The following is a 24456-nucleotide window of genomic DNA, read 5'->3' on the forward strand; positions in this document are numbered from 1 at the left end:
CCAAAATTATTTATTATCTTTATTGCTTTGGCAATACTTATTTCTGGTTCTTCTGTTGTTTGATTATGCAGGGTGGGAATTATGTCCCCCCCCCCAATGTTTTATTCAAGTTGGCACTCCTGATGGAATTATTTACAAGGCTGGTATGACCTCATGCGGAACCAGGGAAGCATGAATTCCCAAGTCATGCTCCCTACTATTAACATCTCTGTCTTGTCTGGACTCAATTTATGAATTCTCATCCAGTCCCAGACTTCTACTAAACATCTGTTCAGAACTTCCATCACTTCATCTGGCTTTGTTGAAAGGAGAAACAGAGCTGCTACCATGAGCACTTCACCCCAACTCACCAGATGATATTCCATCGTGGTTTTTCATAGATCTGAAAAAGCCTGGTACAGTGGTACCTCGGGTTACATACGCTTCAGGTTACATACTCCGCTAACCAAGAAATAACGCTTCAGGTTAAGAACTTTGCTTCAGGATAAGAACAGAAATCGTGCTCCGGAGGTGCAGCGGCAGCAGGAGGTCCCATTAGCTAAAGTGGTGCTTCAGGTTAAGAACAGTTTCAGGTTAAGAACAGACCTCCATAATGAATTAAGTACAGTCATACCCTGGGTTGCGCACACCCCAGGTTGCGGACGTTTGAGTTAAGAATGCCCACAACCCGGAAGCGTTTCCGGAGCACGTGCAACCCCCGGATGGGCAGAACGCTTCTGCGCACTTCGCGCATGCGCAGAAGAGCTCAAATTGTGCTACTTCCAGGTTTTTTCTTTTGGGGGGTGTGTGTTCGTGTTACGCATGCCCATGCTACGTAGCGCAATCTGGAATAGATTGCGTGCGTAACACGCCACTCTACGTAACCAGAGGTACCACTGTAGACTAGACTAAACCCTTTGTTTGCCCACAATGTTTGATTATTGCCAAGAACATCCCATAAGACTAAAAAATGCCATGAGTTTCAAAGTTTTATTTTCAAGTTAATCTGTGCTCTATATAGCACCCTGGTTCTCACACTGTGGGGTGAGATACAAGATCATGGAAGGGTTTGAAACCTAGCAAATATTAGATTATTTTAATTTCTCGTCCTCAGAGGACTCATCACTGATCTATAGTGCAAGTGGCTGCCCACCCACTGCTTTGTTCTAATGCTGTTTCCTCTGCATAGTTTTTGGAAGTTTGGAGATGTCCTGTCTTGTCTTACTTCTATTTTTTAAAATAGGTAAGTAACAAAGAACGCTTGGCATGCATTGAGAAAAATAACACCAAAAGCTTGCTTATAAAGTCTCTCTCTCTCTCCCCCCCCCCCCCGAACCTCTGTATCAGTAACAATGTTGAAGAAGCCCCACCCCACAATCCAATGTTGGTTCTGTTCTTATTCACAAGCCTGGGCAGAATTAGTATCCCTTCACTGATTGGTTTGTGCATCTCCATGCACAAGATACATACATGCTCCCCTGCAGAACAAATGGTCAGGGGAGGGTGGAAAGAGGCAGCAGCTACAGAATATAAGAGGAGCAGAGCTCAAGAAAAAACATTCAAGTATGCTGTGTAATTAGTATCTTTCTGGAAGTTTACATGAGGGGAGCAGGTGTGGGAACCGGCAAGAGAGAAAAAGGTCTTGTTACATCATAGCAGAAATATTGGAAGAATTCCAAGACCAGCTTTGCACACAGTCCTACGCTACCCATACTTACTGAAAAGTTTGGAAAAACCATTGTAATCAATTGGATTTGCTTCCATGTAACCCTTTTAAAGATCAGTGTGTTATTGGTGTTGTTGTTCAGTCGTTCAGTCGTGCCCGACTCTTCGTGACCCCATGGACCAGAGCACGCCAGGCACCCCTATCCTCCACTGCCTCCCGCAGTTTGGCCAAACTCATGCCAGTCGCTTCGAGAACACTGTCCAACCATCTCGTCCTCTGTTGCCCCTTCTCCTTGTGCCCTCCATCTTTCCCAACATCAGGGTCTTTTCCAGGGAGTCTTCTCTTCTCATGAGGTGGCCAAAGTACTGGAGCCTCAACTTCAGGATCTGTCCTTCCAGTGAGCACTCAGGGCTGATTTCTTTAAGGATGGATAAGTTTGATCTTTTTGCAGTCCATTGCTGTGTTATTACCGAATTCCTATACTCACTCACCTGGGGGGTAAATTCCATTTTATTGATATTTATGTGTAAAATTATATGTAGGCCACCTTTTTAGTGTATGCAGCTTACACAGTGTAACTGCTGCAAACTCAGTGTGATTTACTAATGAGCAGACATGTATAGACAGGCACTTTGGGGACAGAGGAAAGAGGGGGGTCGTCTGGAGACAATGAAAAAACAGGAAAGCATTATCAAGTGTGGCAGAAGCCGCCTGATGACAAACCACTTTTAAGCTGTCAACTTTTCCCTTTTCTTGCAAGGAATCCTATTCGGAATAAGGGAATTTCCCTTAAAAAAGGGGGAGAGTTGACAACTATGCGTTTTAACAGCCTGATCCTGTACAGATCTACTCTGTACTGAGAGCAAGTCCCAGTGTGCCCAGAGGAACTTATTCTCAGGTGAGGCCAGGGTACCTTTGAAGGTCTGCTTGCCTTCGTTACCTTTCTGTTTGTATGGCGTGCATAAGTGGAGGGAGGCAAGCGGACATTTTTAAGGGTGCGTGCCACCCCGTGCGATTCCACCTGGGACCCCTTGTTGAATGGATCTGGATGGGATCAGGATGCATGCGGGCCAAAGTCCGAATTCGTAAGTATTAGTCTTCTTCTCTCCCCCCCCCCCCGCCCATAATATAGCAAAGCACGGCCTTCCCCCGCTCCCCCCCCCCCGCCCTGCGCCTCTACTAGGCGTGAAGGCGCCCGCCGACCTGCTCTCCTGCGGGAATCGCGCGGCTCCGCGCCCTCGGCAGCTCCGCTCTCCGCTTTGCGGCTCGGCTTGTAACCGTAAACCCCCCTCTCGGAGCGGTACCAGCGCCGCCGCAGCAGAGGCGCCGGCAGCCGCAGCCACCCGATTCGGGCTCGCAGCGCCAGGAGCGGCGCACACACCGCCATCGCAGCCAGGCCCCGCTCGCTCTGTCCGTAGCCCAAAAGAGAAAGGGGGCGGCAGCCCCGGCCCCCTCCCCCGGCCCCGGTTGGCTGAGCTGGGGGGCAGGAGGAGCACGCGGAACCGCCCCACGGGGGGGGGGAGGGGGGGAGAAGCCAGCCGCCGGCTCCGGATTGGCCCCCGCTCGCCCAGGGACGAGAGACGCGCGGCGCCCTCCCCAGCGCACACGCGTTTGGAAGGCACCAGAGTGCCAAAGGTTGAGGGAGGTTTAGGGTTGCCCCATTCTGAAGAGCAAAAAGAGGTCCCATTTGCAGACTTCCACTTTTAGCTGTGGATCGCTGCGAGGACTCTCATTTTACATGCCCATGAAAAAGAGGACATGTCCTGAAAAGAGGGGCCATATGGCAATCCTAAATAGAAAGATTCCTTGGAATGAGGGATTGGTATCTGAAGAAGTGTGCATGCACACGAAAGCTCATACCAAGAACAAACTTAGTTGGTCTCTAAGGTGCTACTGGAAAGAATTTTTTAATTTTGTTTTTACTATGGCAGACCAACACGGCTGCCCACCTGTAATTGGAATGAGTGGCAGCGGAGAATGTGGTGTCTTTAGTGCTTCTCACAGGGTGTGCCACACTGAGTGGCTGGAGAGGATGGCAAGTTTGGAGGGAAGCTTCAAGGACTATTGAAGAAACGTTTAAATCTTTCAGGATAGTATAATATAGTATCTATATAAATATATTAATTTGAGAATACGGATAGATCTCTCTTCAAAATGAGCACAAGAGCAATGGCTATTCTTCTATGAAAGATCAGAAAGGAGAAAGGCTTCTTTGGGTTGATGAGATGAGAGTTTGTCTCAAATTAGACCTAATATAAATGAGATTACCTGGCAAAAGTATACACACCTCTCGTTGAATTTGTATACATACTTAAGGTAGGCCCTACACATGTAACAGGTTCATCCATATATTCATGTTCTTGTGTAGCTGCATTTACTCACGCAAATATTACTTCTGAAAATGTGGCTCAGAAAGTATGTGGTTTATATATACATATAGAAACAGGAAGCCATCTCTGGGCAGGGTTGAAACTAGGCTTTTTTCACCGGGGTCAAAGACCCAGTTTGGCACCCCTCCATGCTCATTTGTGTACACACATAGTCTGAGACCTTAAATGGCACCCCTCTGGAGGCTTCACCCAAGGAAAAAACCTGGCTATTCCCCCCCCCCCCAGCTATGGCTCTGCTCTGGGAAGCAGTCTCTGGGCATCCATTGCCTTGGATGCAGTGTGTGGCGTACAAAACAACAGTTCTTCCCCACCTCCACCTTTGTACTTGGGGGTCACATATAATATTTCTGCCTAACCCCATTATATTTGGAATACAGTAACTGGAAACTGAGGCTTGCTACAAGTAGTCATCATTTTTGCTGCTTGTTTTTGTTATTAAACAGTGAGCATAAAACACTTAATCTCGGGGTTGTGGGTTCGAGCCCTATGTTGGGCAAAAGATTCCTGCATTGCAGTGGGTTGGACTAGATGACCCTTGTGTTAGGTACATTCCAACCCTACAATTCTATGATTCTATTATATACAACCTGAGGCTGCAGTGGAGGAGTTCATGGCATTAACACCCCATAAGGTCTTGCTTCCAGCAGAAGTCACGCATGGCTCTCACTCCCTGGCTTCTATCTGGTTCTAGCCCAGCTCTCTCACACACCACTCTGGCCATTGTACTTCTCACTACCAGCCAGGTGAGTAGTGGCATGCGGTCAGTGAGCTAGAGGGACAAGGCTAGTCCCCTAAATGTTCCCGGTAAATTACAGTATTGTATTAAAGTATTAAAGCCTGGTGTCTCCTTCCCAAAGCCGGGAAGCTTCTGCCTGGCTTGGCATGCAAGCAGGCTGTGGGGCGAGGCCACTCCACCCCATGGCCTGTCCGGAGTCCGCCCAGTGGCGCCGCTATGGCGCAGCATGCATGCGCAGTGCATTGTACGCACTACGCACATGCTGCTGCGTATGACGCATGGCGCACGCGTCAGACGCAACGCTGCGCACGCGCCGCCGCTGGGTCCCCGGGTTTGCCGCCCCGGGTGACTGAGCAGCTCGGTACGCACCTGCCTCGGGTTAAGAACTTTGCTTCAGGATGAGAACAGAAATTGCATGGTGGTGGCACGGCGGCAGCGGGAGGCCCCATTAACTAAAGTGGTACCTCAGGTTAAGAACAGTTTCAGGTTAAGAACGGGCCTCCAGAACCAATTAAGTTCTTAACCCGAGGTACCACTACTGTGTCCAGTTATGGCTGCCACAATATAAGAAGGATGTTGACAAGCTGGAAGGTGTGCAGAGGAGGCAGACTGCAAGGGTCTGGAAACCAAGCCTTATGAGGAATGGTGGAAGGAACTGGGTATGTTTAGTCTGTAAAAGAGAAGACTAAGAGAAATATGATAGCCATCTTCAAATACTGTATTTAAAGGGCTGTCACATAGAAGAGGGAACAAGCTTATTTATTCCTGCTCTGGGGGCTAGGACCCTACCCAATGGCTTCAAGCTACAAGAAAGGAGATTCCTACTAAACATCAGGAAGATAGTTCTGTCAGCAAGAGATGTTTGACTCCCACAAGTGGCGGTGGATTCTCCTTTCTTGGAGGTTTTGAAACAGAGGTTGGATGACCACCTCTCATGTATGCATTGCAGTGGGTTAGACTAGATGACCCTTGGGGGTCTGTTCCATGATTCTATGATTCAAAAGTCTGCACACCTAAACCCACTGAAATTAATGGAGTTATACCAGTGGTTCTCGAAGGGTATGGCAAGAGGATGGCAAGTGTGGCAGGACAATTCAAGGACAATCAAAGAAACATCTAAACATTTCTGTGTAGTATAGTCAGTGCTTTTTTCCTTTAAAAATGTTTAGAGGTACTTTCATTTTGACTCAAGAAATTCACCATTTTATAGCTGAAATCAGGAAAAATAAATACAGTAAACAGACAAAAGTACAAAGATTCACAAAATGTTTAGGGGTATGTGTACCCCTGCATCCCCCCAGAAGAAAAAGCACTGGGTATAGTATAGTATAAAGGGTAAAGGGACCCCTGACCATTAGGTCCAGTCGCGGACGACTCTGGGGTTGTGGCGCTCATCTCACTTTACTGGCCGAGGGAGACGGCGTACAGCTTCCGGGTCGTGTGGCCAGCATGACTAAGCCGCTTCTGGCAAACCAGAGCAGTGCACGGAAATGCTGTTTACCTTCCCGCCGGAGTGGTACCTATTTATCTACTTGCACTTTGGCGTGCTTTCGAATTGCTAGGTTGGCAGGAGCAGGGACCGAATGACGGGAGCTCACCCCGTCACGGGGATTCAAACCGCCGACCTTCTGATTGGCAAGCCCTAGGCTCTGTGGTTTAACCCACAGCGCCACCCGCATCCCATTATAGTATAGTATAGTACTGTATAGTATAGTATAGTATAGTATAGTATAGTATAGTATAGTATAGTATAATTTTAACAGGGCATTTTTTTCAGCCAGAACTAACCGGAACTCAGTTCTGGCACCCCTCAGGTGGGCACCATTGCCATTCTAAGTGAACAAGAGAGGCATTCATGGTGAGTTCCAGCACCTCTTTTTCAAGAAAAATAGCATTGTGTGTGTGTGTGCGTATATGCGCCCCCCGAAATAGTATCCATGCCTCTATTTTACAGCTCTGTTGTGAACAGATTTCCAACCCTTGAGAAATATGAAAGATCAGAAAAGAGAAATGCTTCTTTGTGTTGATGAGAGTTTGTCTCAAATGAGACCTAATATAAATGAGATTGCAAGCTAACGCCTCTCGTTGAGTTTGTATAGGTACTTAAGGCACTTATGTAAGAGACTCACAGTATAATTATATTTTGGGAATGATTTGTGTTCTTATGTAGCTGCATTATTTAATATGTTCTTTATGTCCCATGATCATATTATAAAGTAGTTCGTTCTATGTTATAAATTAGGCACTGCTACTTCTTGTTTCATTTTTGCTTTCCAATGTATTTCTTATTTAAAAAAAATTGGTGTGGCACAAGCAAATTTTTATTCTGAAAGTCTGCCCCAGGGGGGAAGTTTCAGAACCACTGAGTTATACACACCCAGCTCAGCACAGGAGTGGGTAATTTTTTATTTAAATGAAATTACATTTGGAAAAAAACACATTCAAAAATAATAAGTAATGGAAGCAGAGATTTAGCCTTGAAAGAATGCTAGCTGCAGTTTTTAAAAGTTACATTTTTGCAGTGTCCATTACTTACTACTTGCGTCTAAAGAAACAGAAGCAAATTTCGATATGTTTAGGAGAAGAGCGTGTGCACGTTTACTCCCGGGGTGCGCTCCCTGGGGTGCGGCACCTGGGACTGCAGCCCCGGTAGGTAAACTCAGGGAACCGTCGGCTCTCGGCGCGAGTTCCCCAGGGAGCAAAACACCGCCTTGCACCGCCTCCTCCTGCTCCCCCCGCCCTCTGGAGAGGCCCCGCCTCTCGGGCACTTCCGCCTTCCCCTGGTAACCAAAGCACGGGGTTGCCCTGCTCTCCCCTCTCCGTCGGAAGGACCCCGCCAGCCAGAGCTGTCCTTCGACATGCCTGGCAAACGTCCGCCCCTGTCTTCAGCAGCCCGTCCCGGGAAGGGACCGCGTCCGCCGGTAGGTGAATCGCCAGACCAATCTTCCCCCTCACCCTTCGCCCTGGACCGAAAGGCGGGTGGCGGCGGGGTTGCTTCGGAGCAGGCGACGCCGATGGCAGCCTGGGGGGGCGGGGTCCTCGTTTGCGTGAGGGGGGAGAAGAAGAAGAGACTGGCGGAGCTGGAGCTGCAGAAGCTGGAACCGATGTTTACAGCGGGCCGAGGTAACCGCCCCTTCACCTTCCTCCGTCGGGGGAGACGGAGAGGACGGCGGTGCCCGAGGTGGGCGGGGGAGGGGCTGCTCCGCCGGGGGGGGGGGGCGACGGGATGAGGAGCCCGGAGCGGCACGGGCCTGGTCGGGGTTGCCGCGGGGACAGGGAGCCTGAGGACGGAGTCGTCCGCGGGGCTGCCTTGGGGTGGCGGGTGGGGGAGAAGGAGGCTCCTTGGGCGAGGAGAGGTCGTGGAGAGGCGAGGAGGGGGCGAGGGGCGGCCGAAAAGGCGGCGAGGGGAGACGGCGCCTCTGGCTTCCTGCGGCGGCATCCTCACCTGCGCGCGCGCGGGGGGGGGTCCCCCGCTGCCCGAAAGTGACAGGTGTGGGGGAAGCCGACCAGGAGGGCGGGGGTGGTGGTGGAATGGCGCCCCCTCTCTTGAGTCGGTCGTGAAAGAGGTCTCTTTCTAAATTAATAGTAGTAATAGTAGTAATAATAATAATAGTAAAAATGCATGAAAGCTTTTCCATAATACAATAATAGAAAAGAAGGTATTATCTGAATAAAAACGAAAACGGAGAGAAAAGGAAATGCAGAGGCCTCTCAGAGGCAGCTCTTGTCTCACACAGAAGGTGGTGGACCCTCCCAGCTCCCACCTGGGAGCTCCGTAGAAGTCGTCGTCTTTGAGGGAGCAAAGCCACCGAGCGGGGACGGGGCAGGACGAACGTTATTGCCTTGTTTACTTGAAAGGAAAGGCCGACCTTTCGATACTCGGGGAGGTTGCCCATGTCTACAGACAGCCTGGCTGCTTCAGTCCTTTGCCACTTCCGTTGCCAGTAGCCCTGCCTTTGTGGAAGGTGAACGGATAAAGATGCTCCCAGTGGTTGTGATGCTTCCCAGGGTGTGAAGTGGTGAGTGACAAAAGCTCATCAGATGGGGTAGAAGTTTTGCACTTTGCCAAAGTTCAGTCTTCACTTCTTCAGCTCTTGCTTATCCCTATGAGATAGGCTTGTCTAAAGCTGTCTAAAGCTTGGTCTATTATTATTATTATTATTATTACTACGGAATTGTTCTCAATACGGTAAGCCACTCAATTCCTTGCTGTTCTGAAATAATTCTCAGTATGGCAAGCTGATCAGTATGGGCTACCCCTTCACTTTCTCTTTCAAATACTGTAGTTTTAGATAGTTAACTCAAACATGTACAGTATTGGGGACGCCTACTGCCATTCCTTCTGTGAAGTGGTTTTCTGAAGCAATTCATTGTGATTTAGGATTAATAGTGTTCACAATTCATAGCAGTTTAGGATTGTTATAAATTTAGGATTCTACTTACAAGCATGGTTCAACTATGCTTTGTTTTGCTTTTAGTTCTTCACAAAGCAGCAGTTCTGGGCATGTGCACTGACTGAACACAGTAGGACTTAAAGCGTTGTTTAAATATACATAATATCAGGCTGCCATAGTTTGCTGATGTATGAGAGGGGATTATATTATCTCTGCCAGTTATTTCAATAAGTTAAGTGATGAAGATAGTGCAGCTAGAATGTGCATGTAGACTTTCTTGTCTACTGTGACATGCAGTAAGCAACAGTGCAGTGTATGAGAGGCTGGGAAAATTAGTGACACATTGTTTATTCTCAAAAAGCATGTACAGTGGTACCTCAGGTTACATACGCTTCAGGTTACATACGCTTTAGGTTACATACTCTGCTAACCCAGAAATAACGCTTCAGGTTAAGAACTTGGCTTCAGGATAAGAACAGAAATTGTGCTCTGGCGGCGCAGCGGCAGCGGGAGGTCCCATTAGCTAAAGTGGTGCTTCAGGATAAGAACAGTTTCAGGTTAAGAACAGTTTCAGGTTAAGAACGGACCTCCGGAACGAATTCAGTACGTAACCAGAGGTACCACTGTACTTGTATTTAGAATGCTTTAACATGGCTTACTAGGAACCATGCAGGATTGCTGCTGCTGGGTCTTATGTACTTTATACCCTAGTGACAGTGTCCAAGTACACAGCATTATGACCTGAAAGAAGAATTTTCATAGGATCATAGGGATGTAAGGGATCTAAAGAGCATTCAGACTGAACACTTGCCCCTAAGACAGGAATCTCCTTATACATATCTTGGGTTAGTCATTTGGTGTGTGTTTTTTTTTAAACCACTTTGGTCAAATATTGAAAACAATTTGTTAGAAGTCTTACAGAATTCTACAGACCTGTGCTTGCTACAGCTCCTACCATTACCTGGGTGTTATAAGGGAATTAACAAATGGAATTAACAAATTTAATCAGTTAAAGCTATTGATGTTATGCAAATATGTTCATACTTCTACCCCTAAACCACAGTAAATAGTGCAGCTGTTGAACTTTTTGAAAATGGCATCAAACAAACAAAACATATGTAGTAACAAGATACAATTCAGTTTTAAACTGTTGAGTAGAGAGCAGGATGTCCCTGCTCTTGAATGAAATTGCATATTTGGGAGTAATGGCCCATGTTTTCATACCTTTTGTCTATCTTTGTCTATGTTTTCATACCTTTTGTCTATCTTGTGTCAGAGGATGTGAAAATGCAATTTAAAAGGTAGGACCTCCACTTACACTTGTTCGTGGCTTGACAGGATATTTGACCATAGTCAAATAAAAGGCAATCAATAGAGCAGCACCAGCCTGTCTACATCACATGCAGATTAATCCATCTCATCCATATTACTGTGCCACAAGCAGAGAGCAGAATGTTTGCCCCAGGACATATTTTTATAGAAAGGAAGGATGGAAATGCTGAAAATATATGTATATCTGAGGAGTCTATGAGGTTTGAGGAATTACTAGGTAAAATAATGTTCATGGCTCAGTTTAGTGAGCCAGGCTATATATTTTAGGGAAAGACATGCATTCATTCCGCCCCACCCCCCTTACAGTAGGGGCAAGATATTGAGGAAGAAATTTTGAAAGCTCATACAAAAAAGTCTTTTGTATTTAAAAATACAGTAATCCAGGAATCTAAAAAGTGTATAGAAAAAAATACTTTAGATGTAGTGTTTCTGAGCTGTTTGAATAATGAAACTTGACAGTGCACACGTTGATGAAAGGTTTCAGAGGATGTTCTCAGTTGATCTTTAGCTAGCACAACTTAACTTCCTTGCAGGGCTCAACTTTTGCTCTGTTTTCATTGTCTTCCCTCCTTGCATGCAAGCAAATAGTACACATTTCTTTGCCAGACTATGGAAAAACATTCTCTGTGTGTGTGTGTGTGTGTGTGTGTGTGTTGTGGGAAAGTGCTTCATAGTAATTAGCCATTAGATTATTTTTGTCCATCAGACTTCCTTTAGTTTGATTGTGTTCCAATATTACTCAAGTACAGACAGCACCTGAGATTTGTCCACAAAAGAAATGAATATGCATTGCTTTGAGGACAATTGCTGTTGTGCTGTAACTTAAAATACTGCACTGTAATTAATAGTGGTTTCAGAATTTTTAAAAGTGGTGTTGGTTTTAACCTGGTAATTCTTTAATTGAAAACAAGCTTTTAACAGAAGTTATGTTATAGTTAATTTCTTTTCTAGATTTTCATATGCTTTCATTTGTGAACTTCAATTTATCACCTAGTGATCGGCTTTGCTGGGAACTTGAAGTTTTGTTTGTAAAACTTTCTATCAGGAACGCCATAAAGGGGTGGCTTATTGATATAAAATGGAGCAGATCAGGCCTGCACAACTATTTCAAGTGATGTTTGCACATAAATATGCATACTTCCTAGTGATAGTCACTTGAAAAGAATTAATTACAAATTTGATTTTAGATCAGATTAATATTGTAACCATTCTAGTTCTTAAATTTTGGGCTATTACTATCTTCATTCATCATGTTGCTAATTATTTTTATGAAGCAATCCATTTTAAAAGTTGAAAACTTTCAATAGAGAAATATAATAGTGGAACTCTTTTGGACAACATTGGACAACATTTCAACCCATATCACTGCCTAGGACTAGGTATATAAAGCTTGGTTGTCAAAGAGTAAAGTATGAAGGAGGAGGAAGCATTTATTAGAGGTCATGAAATGGTATTTGTTTTTGAAAACATGGATGTGAATGCACCTTTAAGTATAGTGTTTTCCTTTTGCACTAATAATACATCAATTTCAGGACTATTGTTTCCTGCTTTGTATGTGGGTTGGGAAAAAATGGGTCTTGAGCTGAGTTTCCAAATCTCTCTCTGGGTGCAAAAGAAACAGCCAAGGTGAGCAGAAGTAGTTAGTTCTACTCCAAAGTTATTTGTATACACTGTCTAACACTTCAGTGTTAAATTACAACTGATCAAGTGTTACAAATGCTGTAGGAGTGTTAATGTTGCATTGGTTGGAAGATGTTCAGGAGTAGATCCATCAATGAAGTAGTGCCAATGCTTAAAAGCAACTGTTGTGGTAATTCTCACTGTTTTTCAGGTATGCTTAAGAGTAGACAGAGATTTGGAATGCAACTAATGGAGTGCAAAACTGACTGTAATACTTGCTTTTATCAAACAATTATTGGGTGGTAAATATCCTATTTGTTGTCTAGCAGTAACAACTAACTGATGTAGTCTTGGGTTTTTTCTTCTAGATTTTAATGGTGAACATACGTTTTAATGTGTGTGCTGTAAGCATTCAGAGCTTAGTTTTGAAGGCAGTGTGCATTTTATTGGAATGTTGTGGTTTTAACCTATCTAACAATGAATTGCTCATTTTAAAGAATCTTAAAGAGCTAGTATTTGTAGGACTGGAATAAGAAAGTTCTATCAAAAATAGTTGGCAACTGTATCCTCCTCCCAACAAAGGAGATGGTGCACCAGTCTAATGCGTTTACTTAAACTTCCTTAATTGTTTGCAGGTTTTGTTCTTTAATTGCATCAGTGTGCAGCTTTGAATTAGAGGATTCAATACACTACTATAAAGGTGTACATAATACTCATATGTGCATGGTGATTTGTTTAACTCGGAGGAGCTTATCAGATCCATACAATGAGTTTGTAAGTTCCATAGCTTATTTGCCTGAAAGGAATTATGTGTATTTTCATGAACATGCTAGAAAATAAGTTATAGTTGTGTGTAAAGTTGTCAGTCCTTGAACAATAGATCACTGTTGGTCTACTACGAGTATATTACCCAAAATTTCCTTCTCTAATGATAAACCACTTATAAGCAGATATTTTGAAAACGTTTTCAAGCAAGCACCTTTTTTGCTTATTTTATTTAATTGAAGTAACTTGGTTATAGGCAATCATACAGAAAAAGCAAATTTTGGTATGCTATCATAGTTCCTTTTGTTAAGCTGATGTGACTTTAGTTCTCTGATTGTGACACTTGGTTAAAAAAAGGCAATCCAGTGTATATTATTGAGAGTGGAATTAATTGTTACGGGAGACAGGGGGCTTCCAATGGGCACAGCATCGTCATTTCAAGGTCTGCCCTTCCCCAGCAAGTAAAAAACTTCCTCTAGGTTATGGTGCTGTATTTTTCTTCACAACCAGAAGCCAGTGATGACAAACAGGAAGTCAAAACTCAAGATGCCACCATATGTAAGGGAAGGAAGATAATTTATTACAGGAGTTTGTTTCTGGTGGTAGCTGGATGTTCTGCCCTCAGCTGTTCATGGTTTTGATGTTGTGTCGGAGGTGCCAAAACCCTGAGCTGAGTTGAGATGACTGCTTTAGACAGCAGATTGGGGGTGTAAACTGTAGAGTGGGAAAGGGATGGACTCAATTGTGCAGCTTTTCATTTCAGTGGGATTTGTGTAGGAGAACTTTCTCATGTTAATTGGTGAGAAGAAGGATACCATTTGGATTTTCTTTATCAGTTATGAAAATGTCTTGGGCTGCTTCTGTTATGTACTGTGGGCTGAAGGAAGGAAGGCATTTGTTCATTTAGCAGTACTTACCACCTTCCACCAATAATCAAGCCAGTTTGACAGCACATAGCTCTGGAAAAAATATCCATTCGTAGTTTAGAAACAACATTTTGAGGCCTTGATTAATAACTTGGGAATGTAATGACAATGTGTTGTTAATAATCTTTCAGATCTGCCTGGGTAACATAATGCCAGCAGAGCGCAAGAAGTCGGCAAGCATGGAAGAAAAAGAAACATCATTAAGTAATAAAGATAAGGAGTTCAATGAGAGGCGTAGCAGCCGGGACAAGCCCAAAGAGGATGTCAGGCTTGGAATGAAGAGAGAAATGTTAAAACCACCTGAAGATAAAAAGAAAAAACTGGAGGAGGAGAAACGGAAAAAAGAAGACAAGGAGCGGAAGAAAAAAGATGATGAGAAGATAAAATCGGAAGAAGAGCAGAAGAAGAAAGAGGAGGAAGAAAAGCAAAAACTTGAAGAAGAGGAGAGAAAAAAGCAGGAAGAAGAAGTAAAGCGACAACAAGAAGAAGCAGCTGCCCAGCTGAAGTAAGACTTTTTTATTTATTTGCTGCTAGTACCTAGGTTTTCAGACTATATAAGAGAGGGTGCTGGGACACAGATGGGGGAAGCACAGGGAGCTAAGGATTGGGTGGGTTGAATAGCTCCATGGAAATTGCAAGGGAAGTTGCTCCATCTGAAAGAAGAGCTGCCTTTTTCCCTTGTGCAGAAGAAATGCTTGCTACTAGGTTGTTGGGCTGTGGAAGTACAATACAATTAGACAAGCCCCACTTCGAAAAGCTTAAGAAATACTGATGCCCAGGAGCCCATTGTAACTAGTTCTGTGCAAGCAAGGTAGCTTTCTCCTTGTGTTCCTCAAATAACAGATCTATTTTTCCACATCATAAGCCACTCTTGGAGCTTAGTAGACTTTGCTAAGTGGTTTGTGATATGGGAGATTTGCTGGTCAAATACAGTAGGAAATCCCACTGGATATGCCCAACAGAGCTCTTTAGATGCTGGTCTGAGTATTTGTGGAAAATTTCTGACTGACAAGCTACTTCATTTTCAAAGGGTTGCTGGTTAGAAGCATCACTTCCTTATAACAATAATGTCATTTAAAAATGTTGCAGTACAGATATAAGGAAAAATTAAAGCAAAATTACTTGTTTAATTAATTTTGCAATTCATTAGAAAATTCATTTATCTGCACTTTTCTGCTTTAAAATTATTGTTGTCACCTGACTGAATAAATTTGTTGATTACTCAGATAGTTCTGACTTAAATTTGCATATATTGAAAGCATTTTTAATAACAAAAAACATACTCTTAGACAGTGAATGTTTATGTTGCAGCTGGCACCATCTTAGTGAAACAGTCCCTTGTGAGAGTGAAAGAGGAAAGCATTTTCTAAGATGGCACCTGCTGCCATCTGTAATCTTCATAAGTTCTTGGGTGAAATCCAGTGCTGCATCCACTTGACCAACAGGCGTTCACCCTGCTTGTCTCTCCCCTGAAACTGTCCAAGTCCCCCCAAATCTCCTCTAGAGGGTCCCCTAAACTTCCAGAGCAGATTTTGGGAGGTCGGGTAGGAGAGGAAGGTGAAGTCTGTTCTGCTGCCACAAAGACGTCATTTATTGCAACCTTTAAATTAAAAATATGTTGCTCTGTTAATTAGGCTTGCCTTTTTAGTCTATTACAATGTTTAAAATTTTAGCCCTACTTAAACACAATATTCTTCATATTCTGTTTAGAGAGAAAGAAGAAGCCCATCAGCTCCACCAAGAAGCTTGGGAGCGCCACCAAGCAAGAAAGGAACTCCGGAGTAAAAACCAGAATGCATCAGACAGCCGCCCTGAAGAGAACTTCTTTAGCAGGCTGGATTCAAGTCTCAAGAAGAACACTGCCTTTGTTAAGAAGTTAAAAACTATCACAGAACAGCAGAGAGACTCCTTGTCCCATGACTTTAATGGCCTCAATTTAAGCAAGTACATTGCAGAGGCTGTTGCTTCTATAGTGGAAGCAAAACTGAAAATATCAGATGTGAATTGTGCTGTGCACTTGTGTTCTCTGTTCCATCAACGTTATGCTGATTTTGCTCCATCACTACTTCAAGTCTGGAAGAAACATTTTGAAGCCAGGAAAGAAGAGAAGACATCCAACATTACTAAACTAAGAACAGACTTGCGGTTTATTGCAGAATTGACAATAGTTGGGATTTTCACTGATAAGGAAGGCTTGTCTTTAATCTATGAACAACTAAAAAACATTATTAATGCTGATCGCGAATCCCACACCCATGTCTCAGTGGTTATTAGCTTTTGTCGGCACTGTGGAGATGACATTGCCGGTTTGGTCCCAAGGAAGGTTAAAAGTGCGTCAGATAAATTTAACTTGAGTTTTCCTCCCAGTGAAATCATTAGCCCAGAAAAACAACAGCCTTTCCAAAATCTGCTGAAAGAGTACTTTACATCTTTGACCAAACATCTGAAAAGGGACCACAGGGAACTGCAAAATATTGAAAGACAAAACAGGTAATATTTTAAATGCTCTTAAATGATTTGACAGGTTTCTAATACTTGCTAGAGTTTCAAAATGGATTGGGTAAGAACTCCCCCCTGCAAGAGACCACAAAGCATGCTTTGAGGTTTGATTGGGGGGGGGGGGGAATGGACTAACATTACAATCCTACATGTCAGAAGCAAGTCCCAGAGAGTTCAGTGGTGCTTACTCCCAGGTAAATTCTCAGTAGACCCACTGAAATTAATGTGTCCAAAGTCATGTCTGTTAATTTAAATGGGTCTACTCTGAGTATGATGTTGGATGCAACCCTTAATCTTATAACCATCTTGTAGGTTTATCAGTGTCTTCTGCCTCTGATTTGGAATTATTCATATTGTAATTTAGGAATGTGCTAGCTTTTTTTTTTAAGCCCTAGCAGCTTCTGTTTTTCCATGTGGATGCACTCTAGTTTACAATATTAAGTATTTTACAGCCTCCTAAATCTCATCGTGCCTGCTTTCCCTTAGTAAACATTTGGTATACCATAAAATATGGTTAATGGGGGTGGAGGAACAACAGCTGCATTCTAAACTGGACCTTCATCCAAAACATGGACTCTAGGGAGGTGTACATTAAAATCAAACAATCAATACAAACAATCTTTTTTAAAAAGTAAAATCAAAACATGGAGGTGGTAATCTGTCATGGATGCATTACTTGAGATTTCTGCATTGCAGGAAGTTGGACTAGACGATGCTCAGGGTCCCTTCCAGTACTACTAGACACCAATAACTATTCAAAAACTTAAAACGTAAATATTTAAAAACTGTGGGTGATACTCAGTATTATTCATACTCAATAGTAGATATGTTCAAAACAAAATCGAAAATTCTTTCTAGTAGCACCTTAGAGACCAACTGAGTTTGTTCCTGGTATGAGCTTTCGTGTGCATGCACACTTCTTCAGATACACTGAAACAGAAGAAGAAGTGTGCATGCACACGAAAGCTCATACCAGGAACAAACTCAGTTGGTCTCTAAGGTGCTACTAGAAAGAATTTTCGATTTTGTTTTGACTATGGCAGACCAACACGGCTACCCACCTGTAACCAGTAGATATGTTAAAATCGTTGGACTTGAAACTTTTGGTGGGTGGGTCTGCATTGAGTATGATGTAGTTAGATATCGCCCTGCATTTCTTAAGAATTGTTTGCAAATTGGTATAGAAGAGAAGTGGATGGGGTAAGTGTGGGATAGGGCCACATAAATTTCGGGAAATAGGGCAATGAGAAAGGTAAGGGAAGTTATGTGTGATCAGAGAAGCAACATACAATATCACATAAGTATGTGTATGGATGTTTAATTCTGCAGGAATAGTAAATCCATGTGTGTGATGGCTTATTCCAACACCTGTGTTTCCTGACTTGCCCCACCTTGACTATTTCCTTATCTTCCTCTTGTGCATTACATTTAATGAATAAAATTGAGTTTTAAAATTGCTGACTTTGAAGCTATTACTTTAAGATTACAGTTTCCCTATTGGCATGAAAGAACGTCTTCCTCACCCCTCAGATGATACATCCAGTTTGTAATTTTGTGGATAGCATTGGGTGTATTGCCAGCAGAGGTCTGCAGATAGTCTCGATCAAAATATTGAGGTGCACCTGCAAGCTCTGGAGTCATGCACTGAAAGAACTTGCTCTTCTGCAACATTTCCTCTGAATGAGCAGTTCTGTGTTGGCATCTGTCTGTCTTGGGAGACAATGAAGCAGTGCGCCTTTGGGGGTGAAGTCAAACTGTTGAAAAGTTGTGGCGCCTGCTGTGGCTGTAGAGACTTCTGGTAGAGAGATGCTCATCTGCAGATGGGGCAGATGAAAGCATCCAGTTGTGCTGTTGCAGGTGCACCATAGCGTTTCTTCTCTCTGTTTGGACTGATCCATGTTGCAGTCGGCACTGTGGTAGCTCTGTGTGACACGGAGTGTGTGACACCGATCGCCTGGTGACAATAAAGGCCAGTTGGTGCCAGTGGCCTGACCTTGGATGTCTCCAGGACACTAAGTGTTTTACCTTGGTAGTGAAGAACATGTTTGTGATGCAGAGGATGTAATATGAGCACAGCTCAAGCAGCCTTTGTCTTCTTGTTCATGCTGCCAATACCAAAGTAGCCTATGCAGCTGTCGTATGTGTGATGATCTTTCCCATGGCATTGAAATATCCCAGCAGGAATAGGTGTTCACAATCTGGGACCCTCATGACAGCCTAGTCTAGTTCCTCCTAGAACTGGTCTTTGGTTTGTAAGGCTAAGGAGTAACTTCCTACACAAATCCGGAATGGAGACCCTAAAGCGGTTGGATGGTGTCCTGTATGCCTCCTTCCAACAACAACTGCAGCCAAGCTGGTGCCAGACCTATTGCTCTGCTTTTCTCTGGACCACATCAGCAAAGCCCAAGCTGTGGGGTGGGCAGCCCAGGACCTCCATACACACTGCCCTGGCTTGCGCCACAGAGAGGTCACTTCGGTGCTGCAAACACAGAAAAACAAAATGTGAGGTGGCAGTCATGAGTTATAAGATCAACCTGATTGGCGTATGGTACAAGCGCTACTGGTTACTTCCGTTGGTGGGAGGGGAGAGATCATTATGCCAAGAGATTTCTGCATTTGTGAGAACTCATTTGTGAGAAAGGCTTCAGGAGTAAACCTCCAGGAAAAATCAGTACCTGCTGCCCTGTGGGACATCTAGCAGTTCTGTAAAGGGGAGGTATTTGTTAGTGAGTATGGTACTACTGCCTGAATAAAATATGCTTGGAAGCAAGTGTTTACAGAGCAGTTGCTTTCTGGAGCATAGTGCTTTGAGATGCCAACTGAGATACTGTGGTAGCAGCTTTTTCATCCTAGCTGCATGCCACTGAATGTGTACAGGGTCACTTCCTAACTGCCAGTCTGAAGCAGAGGCAGAGCTTTGATGTCTAGTTACCAATATCCACTGTTCACCCCTTGTGTTCACCCCTTGCTTTCCTTCCATTCTGGGTCTAAAAAGAATTCGAATCGTGAATGTTTAGTCCTCTAATCACCTGTGCGAGTAACCCTACATTTGCATATTACTATTATTTATTATATTTGTTAGTCAGTTTTCTTACTAAGTAATTCAAAGCAACTTAGCGGTACATAAAAATAGAGATGTAAAATTTCCGGAAATTTTGAAGCTTGGAAAAACCGCCGGGTTTTTTCGGGGAAAAATGGAAATTTTCGGAAAAATTGAAAAAAATGCTACATTAGCACTTCTCTTTTCTTTTCCAGGTTGAAAGTCATTCTGTTACTTTAGAAACATAAAATATAACTATGGACAATTTTAATGGGCTTAAAATTATCACAACTAGCATATTAAAAATATAGTGTATCCAAATAATTATTACAAACATAATTTACATTTAAAAAAATATTTATTTGTATTTGTAACAAATGGAGCAACAATCTCCTGAACTGTTTATTGGTTTATGTGGAACAAAAAACTCCACATAACAATTTTTAAAAATCCAGAAGTAACAATTATTCATATTTCCTTTCCACAGTATTTAAAAAAACATTATCATAAAAAGAACTGAAGAAGGAAGTGGGACTCAGTTTCAGTGAATGGGCATGGAATTTAATCAGAAACATTTTCTGAGCTGTAATTAAGTATATACTTTCAGGCCCTTTTTGTTGCTCTATATTTTCTTCCAGTGCTTTGAGGCCTAGTGAAGAGGAACAGAACCAATGCATACCACACGCATGCAAAAACAAAACGAAACCTTTTTCTTTTCTGGTGAAAACAGCACCTCCTAAAGGAAGAAATGTATCTTGTTCTTGCATTGGAGAGTTCAGTTTGTAACCTAGGACTTGCTTTTTCTCACAGAAATTAGAATAATCTGATACCATACATATTTTTTAGAAATGATTTATAAAATATTTTAAACCCTTATCTTAAAATATTTTATTCATGTTAAAATAAAACATTCCATAATCTTTTTTTTTTTCAATTTTTCCAATTTTTCGGGAAAAAACCAAAGGCTTCAGGAAAAAAACGGGGGGGGGGGGGGGTTCCCCCCGAATATTTCTGTTTTTTCCCCAGGCCTTCTCATCTCTACATAAAAATCAGTTAAAAACCTTAAAGACACAATATATTTTATTTTTCTGTGTATAACACAACCCCATGTGTATATTTTTTTCTGGGTATAACATGACCCCTTTTGTAAGTTCACTGAGATGTTGAGAACTGGTGCTGTAACTCACTGTGTACTCTTCCTAGGCTGGGAAGAGCAGGCAAGCAGCCTCCTCACCAATGTTGCCTGCTACTGCTGTGGCTCCAGCTCTCGCTTACTTACTGTATTAACTTGTGTACAGTATAAGAAAACCCCTAATTTATCACTAAAAAATTTCAGAAAAAAATGTCAACTTACACATGGAAAAATACAGTATGTGAAAAGAGTAAATACATAGCTAAGTAAAAAGGTATATCTGCAGGTCCTACCCACTAAAAGAGGCAATACCACTCTTAAAAGTTAAGAGCCAAAAGTCTGGGGGAAAAGAAATTTCTTTGCCTGGCACCTAAACCTGGTTACAGACGGCACCAGGTGCCCTAGGGAGAGCATTCCACAAACAATAGACCACTGCTGAAAAGGCCTGTTCTCATGTCATCTCCCTCTGAACCTCCCGTGGAGGGGGACACAAAGAAGGGGGATGACCACAGGATCCAGGTTGGCTCATGTGGGGAGAAGTGGTCCTTAAATCAATGGGGTCTTGAGCAACATAAGGCTTTATAGGTCAAAACCAGCTAGTGCAGTCGTGCCAATACGGGTTTTATACGTTCTGACTATCATACCCCAGTCAGCAGTCTGTCGAATTCTGGTAATGTGAGATGGGCTGCTTCAAGTGGCAAATTTTGGGGGCACTGTTAAAGGATATCACATTGCCACCTGTTTAGTTTCTTCTCATATTTTTCATCACTTTTGCAAATATGTGTTAGATTTGAATTTCTTTTGTAAGCACTTTCTAATGACTTGCTATATGGTCAGATATGCTTGCTAATGTGCTCTTTGGCAGTGGAACCTCTGAGCTTAGAGCCCCTTTGGTTGCATTCAGGCCTTTGGAAATTTTTTAATGAACTCCCTGAATTGTGGCACTCACTCACAAAATGCTTGTGCACTTTTCCCATTCTTGTCTGGCTGCTCATCTTTAAATTTAGAACCAATGGTGCTTTGAGTACATCTAAAAGAGACCTGTTGAGATTGTTCATAGTACATTACTATACTATTCTTTTTCATATTGTGACTTCTCACTGTGCAAAAAAACTATTGTTTCCTTCTAGCACACTTAAAGAAAACATCACTAACCAAAATCGCTTTATTTAAATTTGAATAATCCCCTACATGTGCCTTGCCCTCCTTAGTGAAAGGGAGGGATAGTAATGTAATTGAGTCTCAGCTGATTAACACTTACCAATCAGATGACTCATTCAATACTTCCCTTGTTCTGATTATCAGAAGATAACATTATTCCTTGGTCCTGCTCCAGTCCTCTTAAGTAATCCAAGTACAACAGTTCCAATCTTAATCCTTTATTTTAACAGCCACTGGTGTGATGATTTTCGTTCGTATTTAGCTATTCCATATCCATTAATTTGCAAGCGGAGTTTATATCCTGTAACTTTCTATCCTGTAACTTTATATCCTGTAACTTTCTGTGTGAAATATTTGTTTGCATTTGTCCTTCCCTTGAAGATTAATGTAATCAATCATTAATCTTCATCATCTCCCCCCCCCCCGCCCCGGGCTGAATTCTCATTACGCCACAGCCTCATGCCATCTTGCCTTTTCATCTGACCATTGGTCCAGGCAGACTTCCAGCATTTTCTTCTTTCAACCTTTCTAATCTACTAACAAACTGGTGTCTTGCCAAAATCTATTCATTCAAATAATCCATTAAAAATTATGAAGTTCTTGTTAATTCCATCTTGCATTCCATTAATAATTCTAATTAGTGGGTTTTTTCTGGGGGAACGTGGGAGTGCACAATGCATATCCCTAAACATTTTGTGAGTCTTAAGTTTGGCCTCATTGAGGGGCAGTATTGCAATATGAGTAGAAAAATGAGAGTACTCCTAAACATTTTTTTAAGTGGCTGGGGAAACCCAGCTGGATGGGCGGGGTACAAATAATTTATTATTATTATTATTATTATTATTATTATTATTATTATTATTATTATTATTATTATTTTAAGAAAAAAGAAAAAAGGACTGGTTGTAATCCATTGATAATTATATAACATTAGTAATTAATTCTTCTTCAGTGAAGATTTGCCGAATCACAAAACAGCAAATATAATGTAGAGAGAGAACAAAGGCTCCCCTTCACGTACATTCCAATCCAATTACGGTGAAAATCCTCTCCAAATCAAAACCGTGGCACTCAGTGGCTGATTCATTTAGCAGGTTATCTTGTCTCCTTCGTCCAGAACACGCCTGTTTCTTTAGTCCAAATTCAAATCCATCTTAAGATAACGGAAGGACCTCCGCTCATGGTGACTGCGTTGGAGAGTTTCCAATATGTGCAGTGCTATGCACTCAGCATCCCTGCCCCCCGCATTCCGTTGCAACGAGAGGCAGATATCAGACAATCTGCGAGTGAGAGCTCACCCCCCGTGTCCTGCAAGGATAATTACTCTCAAATTATCCTTAATTGGTTGCACGGCCAGTGTCCCCTATTGTGGGAGCTGCTGTTCACTCTGGCGGAAATTGCTGGAAGTCCAGGCTTGACTTGAATTTGATCCTTCATCTCCATTTGCATCCATGCACACAGTCATCAAATTCATGCTGCCATTGTTCGATATTAGCCGGGCACCAGCTGCATTTTGCGACTGGCAACCAACCTTTTGTGACTGGATGGAGATGTCCAGGTGCCACCCTTGATGCCTAGCATCTCCACCTGCCTGGCTGCAGTCATTTACTCTGCCAGGTACCACGGTAGCAAAAGACACCTGTCCTTTTGCTGACATGCTACCCCACAAAACACCTGATTTGCCTAGCAGCACACAACAAAAGATGTCTTTTTTTGCTGCTGCACTGCCAGGCGTTTTGCGGGGTAGCACGGTAGGAAGACATTCATCTTTTGCTGCTGAGCTACTTTTCTAGAACACCTGATTTGCTTGGCAGCAAAATAAAATATTTTATTTATTTTTGCAGCTGTCCTGCTGGCTGAATCAGGTATTTTGCGAGGTAGCGTAGCAGCAAAAGACATATCTAACCTACAGATCACCTCGATTCTCCCGGCGGCTCCCCCCCCCCCCCGTTTCCTGATCTGGTAGTGTTGCAGCAAAATAATAATAGCAATAAACATAAAAGGTGCCTAGACATTTTGTTTTGGTGCCCACAGCCTAGGCCCCAGGAGCCACATGGCTCCTAGCTTTCATATCCCAATTTCTAACATTGCTGATTTCCTTCCTAATTCACCAGCCTCTGTTTGAACAGCTTGCTTGCTTGCTTGTTTGTTTATTAAATTTGAATGCCACCTTTCATCCAAAGTTCCCAGGATGGTTCGTAGCATAAAAATGCAAGATAGAAACACAAAATGCATAATAAAAACAATAAGAACAAACCAAACCAATAACCTCCCCCCCCCAAAAAAAACCACACATTTAAAATAATATAGGATGTTAATCAGCTTAAGGCCTGGTTGAAGAGTAACCTTTTTGCTTGGTGCCTAAAGGTATATAATGAAGACGCCAGATGCACCTCCCGGGGAGAGTTTTACCCATTGTACCTTGGAATAATAATAATAATAATAATAATAATAATAATAATAATAATAGTAATAATAATTTATTATTTATACCCCGCCCATCTGGCCAGGTCTCCCCAGCCACTCTGGGCGGCCTCCAACAAATACCAAAATACAATACAGAGTCACAAATTAAAAACTTCCCTGAACAGGGCTGCCTTCAGGTATTTTCTAAATGACAGGTAGTTGTTTATCTTTCTAACTCCTGATGGGAGGGCGTTCCACAGGGCGGGCGCCCTCTGTCTGGTTCCCTGTAGCTTTGCTTCTCGCGGTGAGGGAACCGCCAGAAGGCCCTCGGTGCTGGATCTCAGTGTCCGGGCTGAATGATGGGGGTGGAGACGCTCCTTCAGGTATACAGGACCGAGGCCGTTTAGGGC

At 42.9% G+C, this 24456-nt stretch overlaps 2 protein-coding genes across 5 annotated transcripts in view; one reads left to right on the forward strand and one right to left on the reverse strand.

The window, feature by feature from the left end:
* Positions 1-3032, reverse strand: part of DHTKD1 (dehydrogenase E1 and transketolase domain containing 1) — a 35396-nt gene extending 32364 nt beyond the window's left edge. The window contains exon 1 of the mRNA XM_033163543.1: positions 2849-3032. Within this exon, the coding sequence (XP_033019434.1) occupies positions 2849-3032 (184 nt within the window). The remainder of the gene's footprint in view (positions 1-2848) is intronic.
* Positions 3033-7625: 4593 nt separating this feature from the next.
* Positions 7626-24456, forward strand: part of UPF2 (UPF2 regulator of nonsense mediated mRNA decay) — a 63160-nt gene continuing 46329 nt past the window's right edge. For 2 of the 4 annotated variants that reach the window (XM_033162921.1, XM_033162922.1), the window contains exons 1-3: positions 7627-7692; positions 13940-14313; positions 15519-16298. In XM_033162921.1, the coding sequence (XP_033018812.1) occupies positions 7630-7692; positions 13940-14313; positions 15519-16298 (1217 nt within the window). In that variant the 5' untranslated portion in view covers positions 7627-7629. Of the gene's footprint in view, positions 7693-7812; positions 7895-13939; positions 14314-15518; positions 16299-24456 lie in introns of those variants that run through there. The other 2 variants (XM_033162920.1, XM_033162923.1) reach the window with 2 other exon arrangements.

Source organism: Lacerta agilis, chromosome 10, assembly GCF_009819535.1.
Source record: "Lacerta agilis isolate rLacAgi1 chromosome 10, rLacAgi1.pri, whole genome shotgun sequence".
Taxonomy (NCBI): domain Eukaryota; kingdom Metazoa; phylum Chordata; class Lepidosauria; order Squamata; family Lacertidae; genus Lacerta; species Lacerta agilis.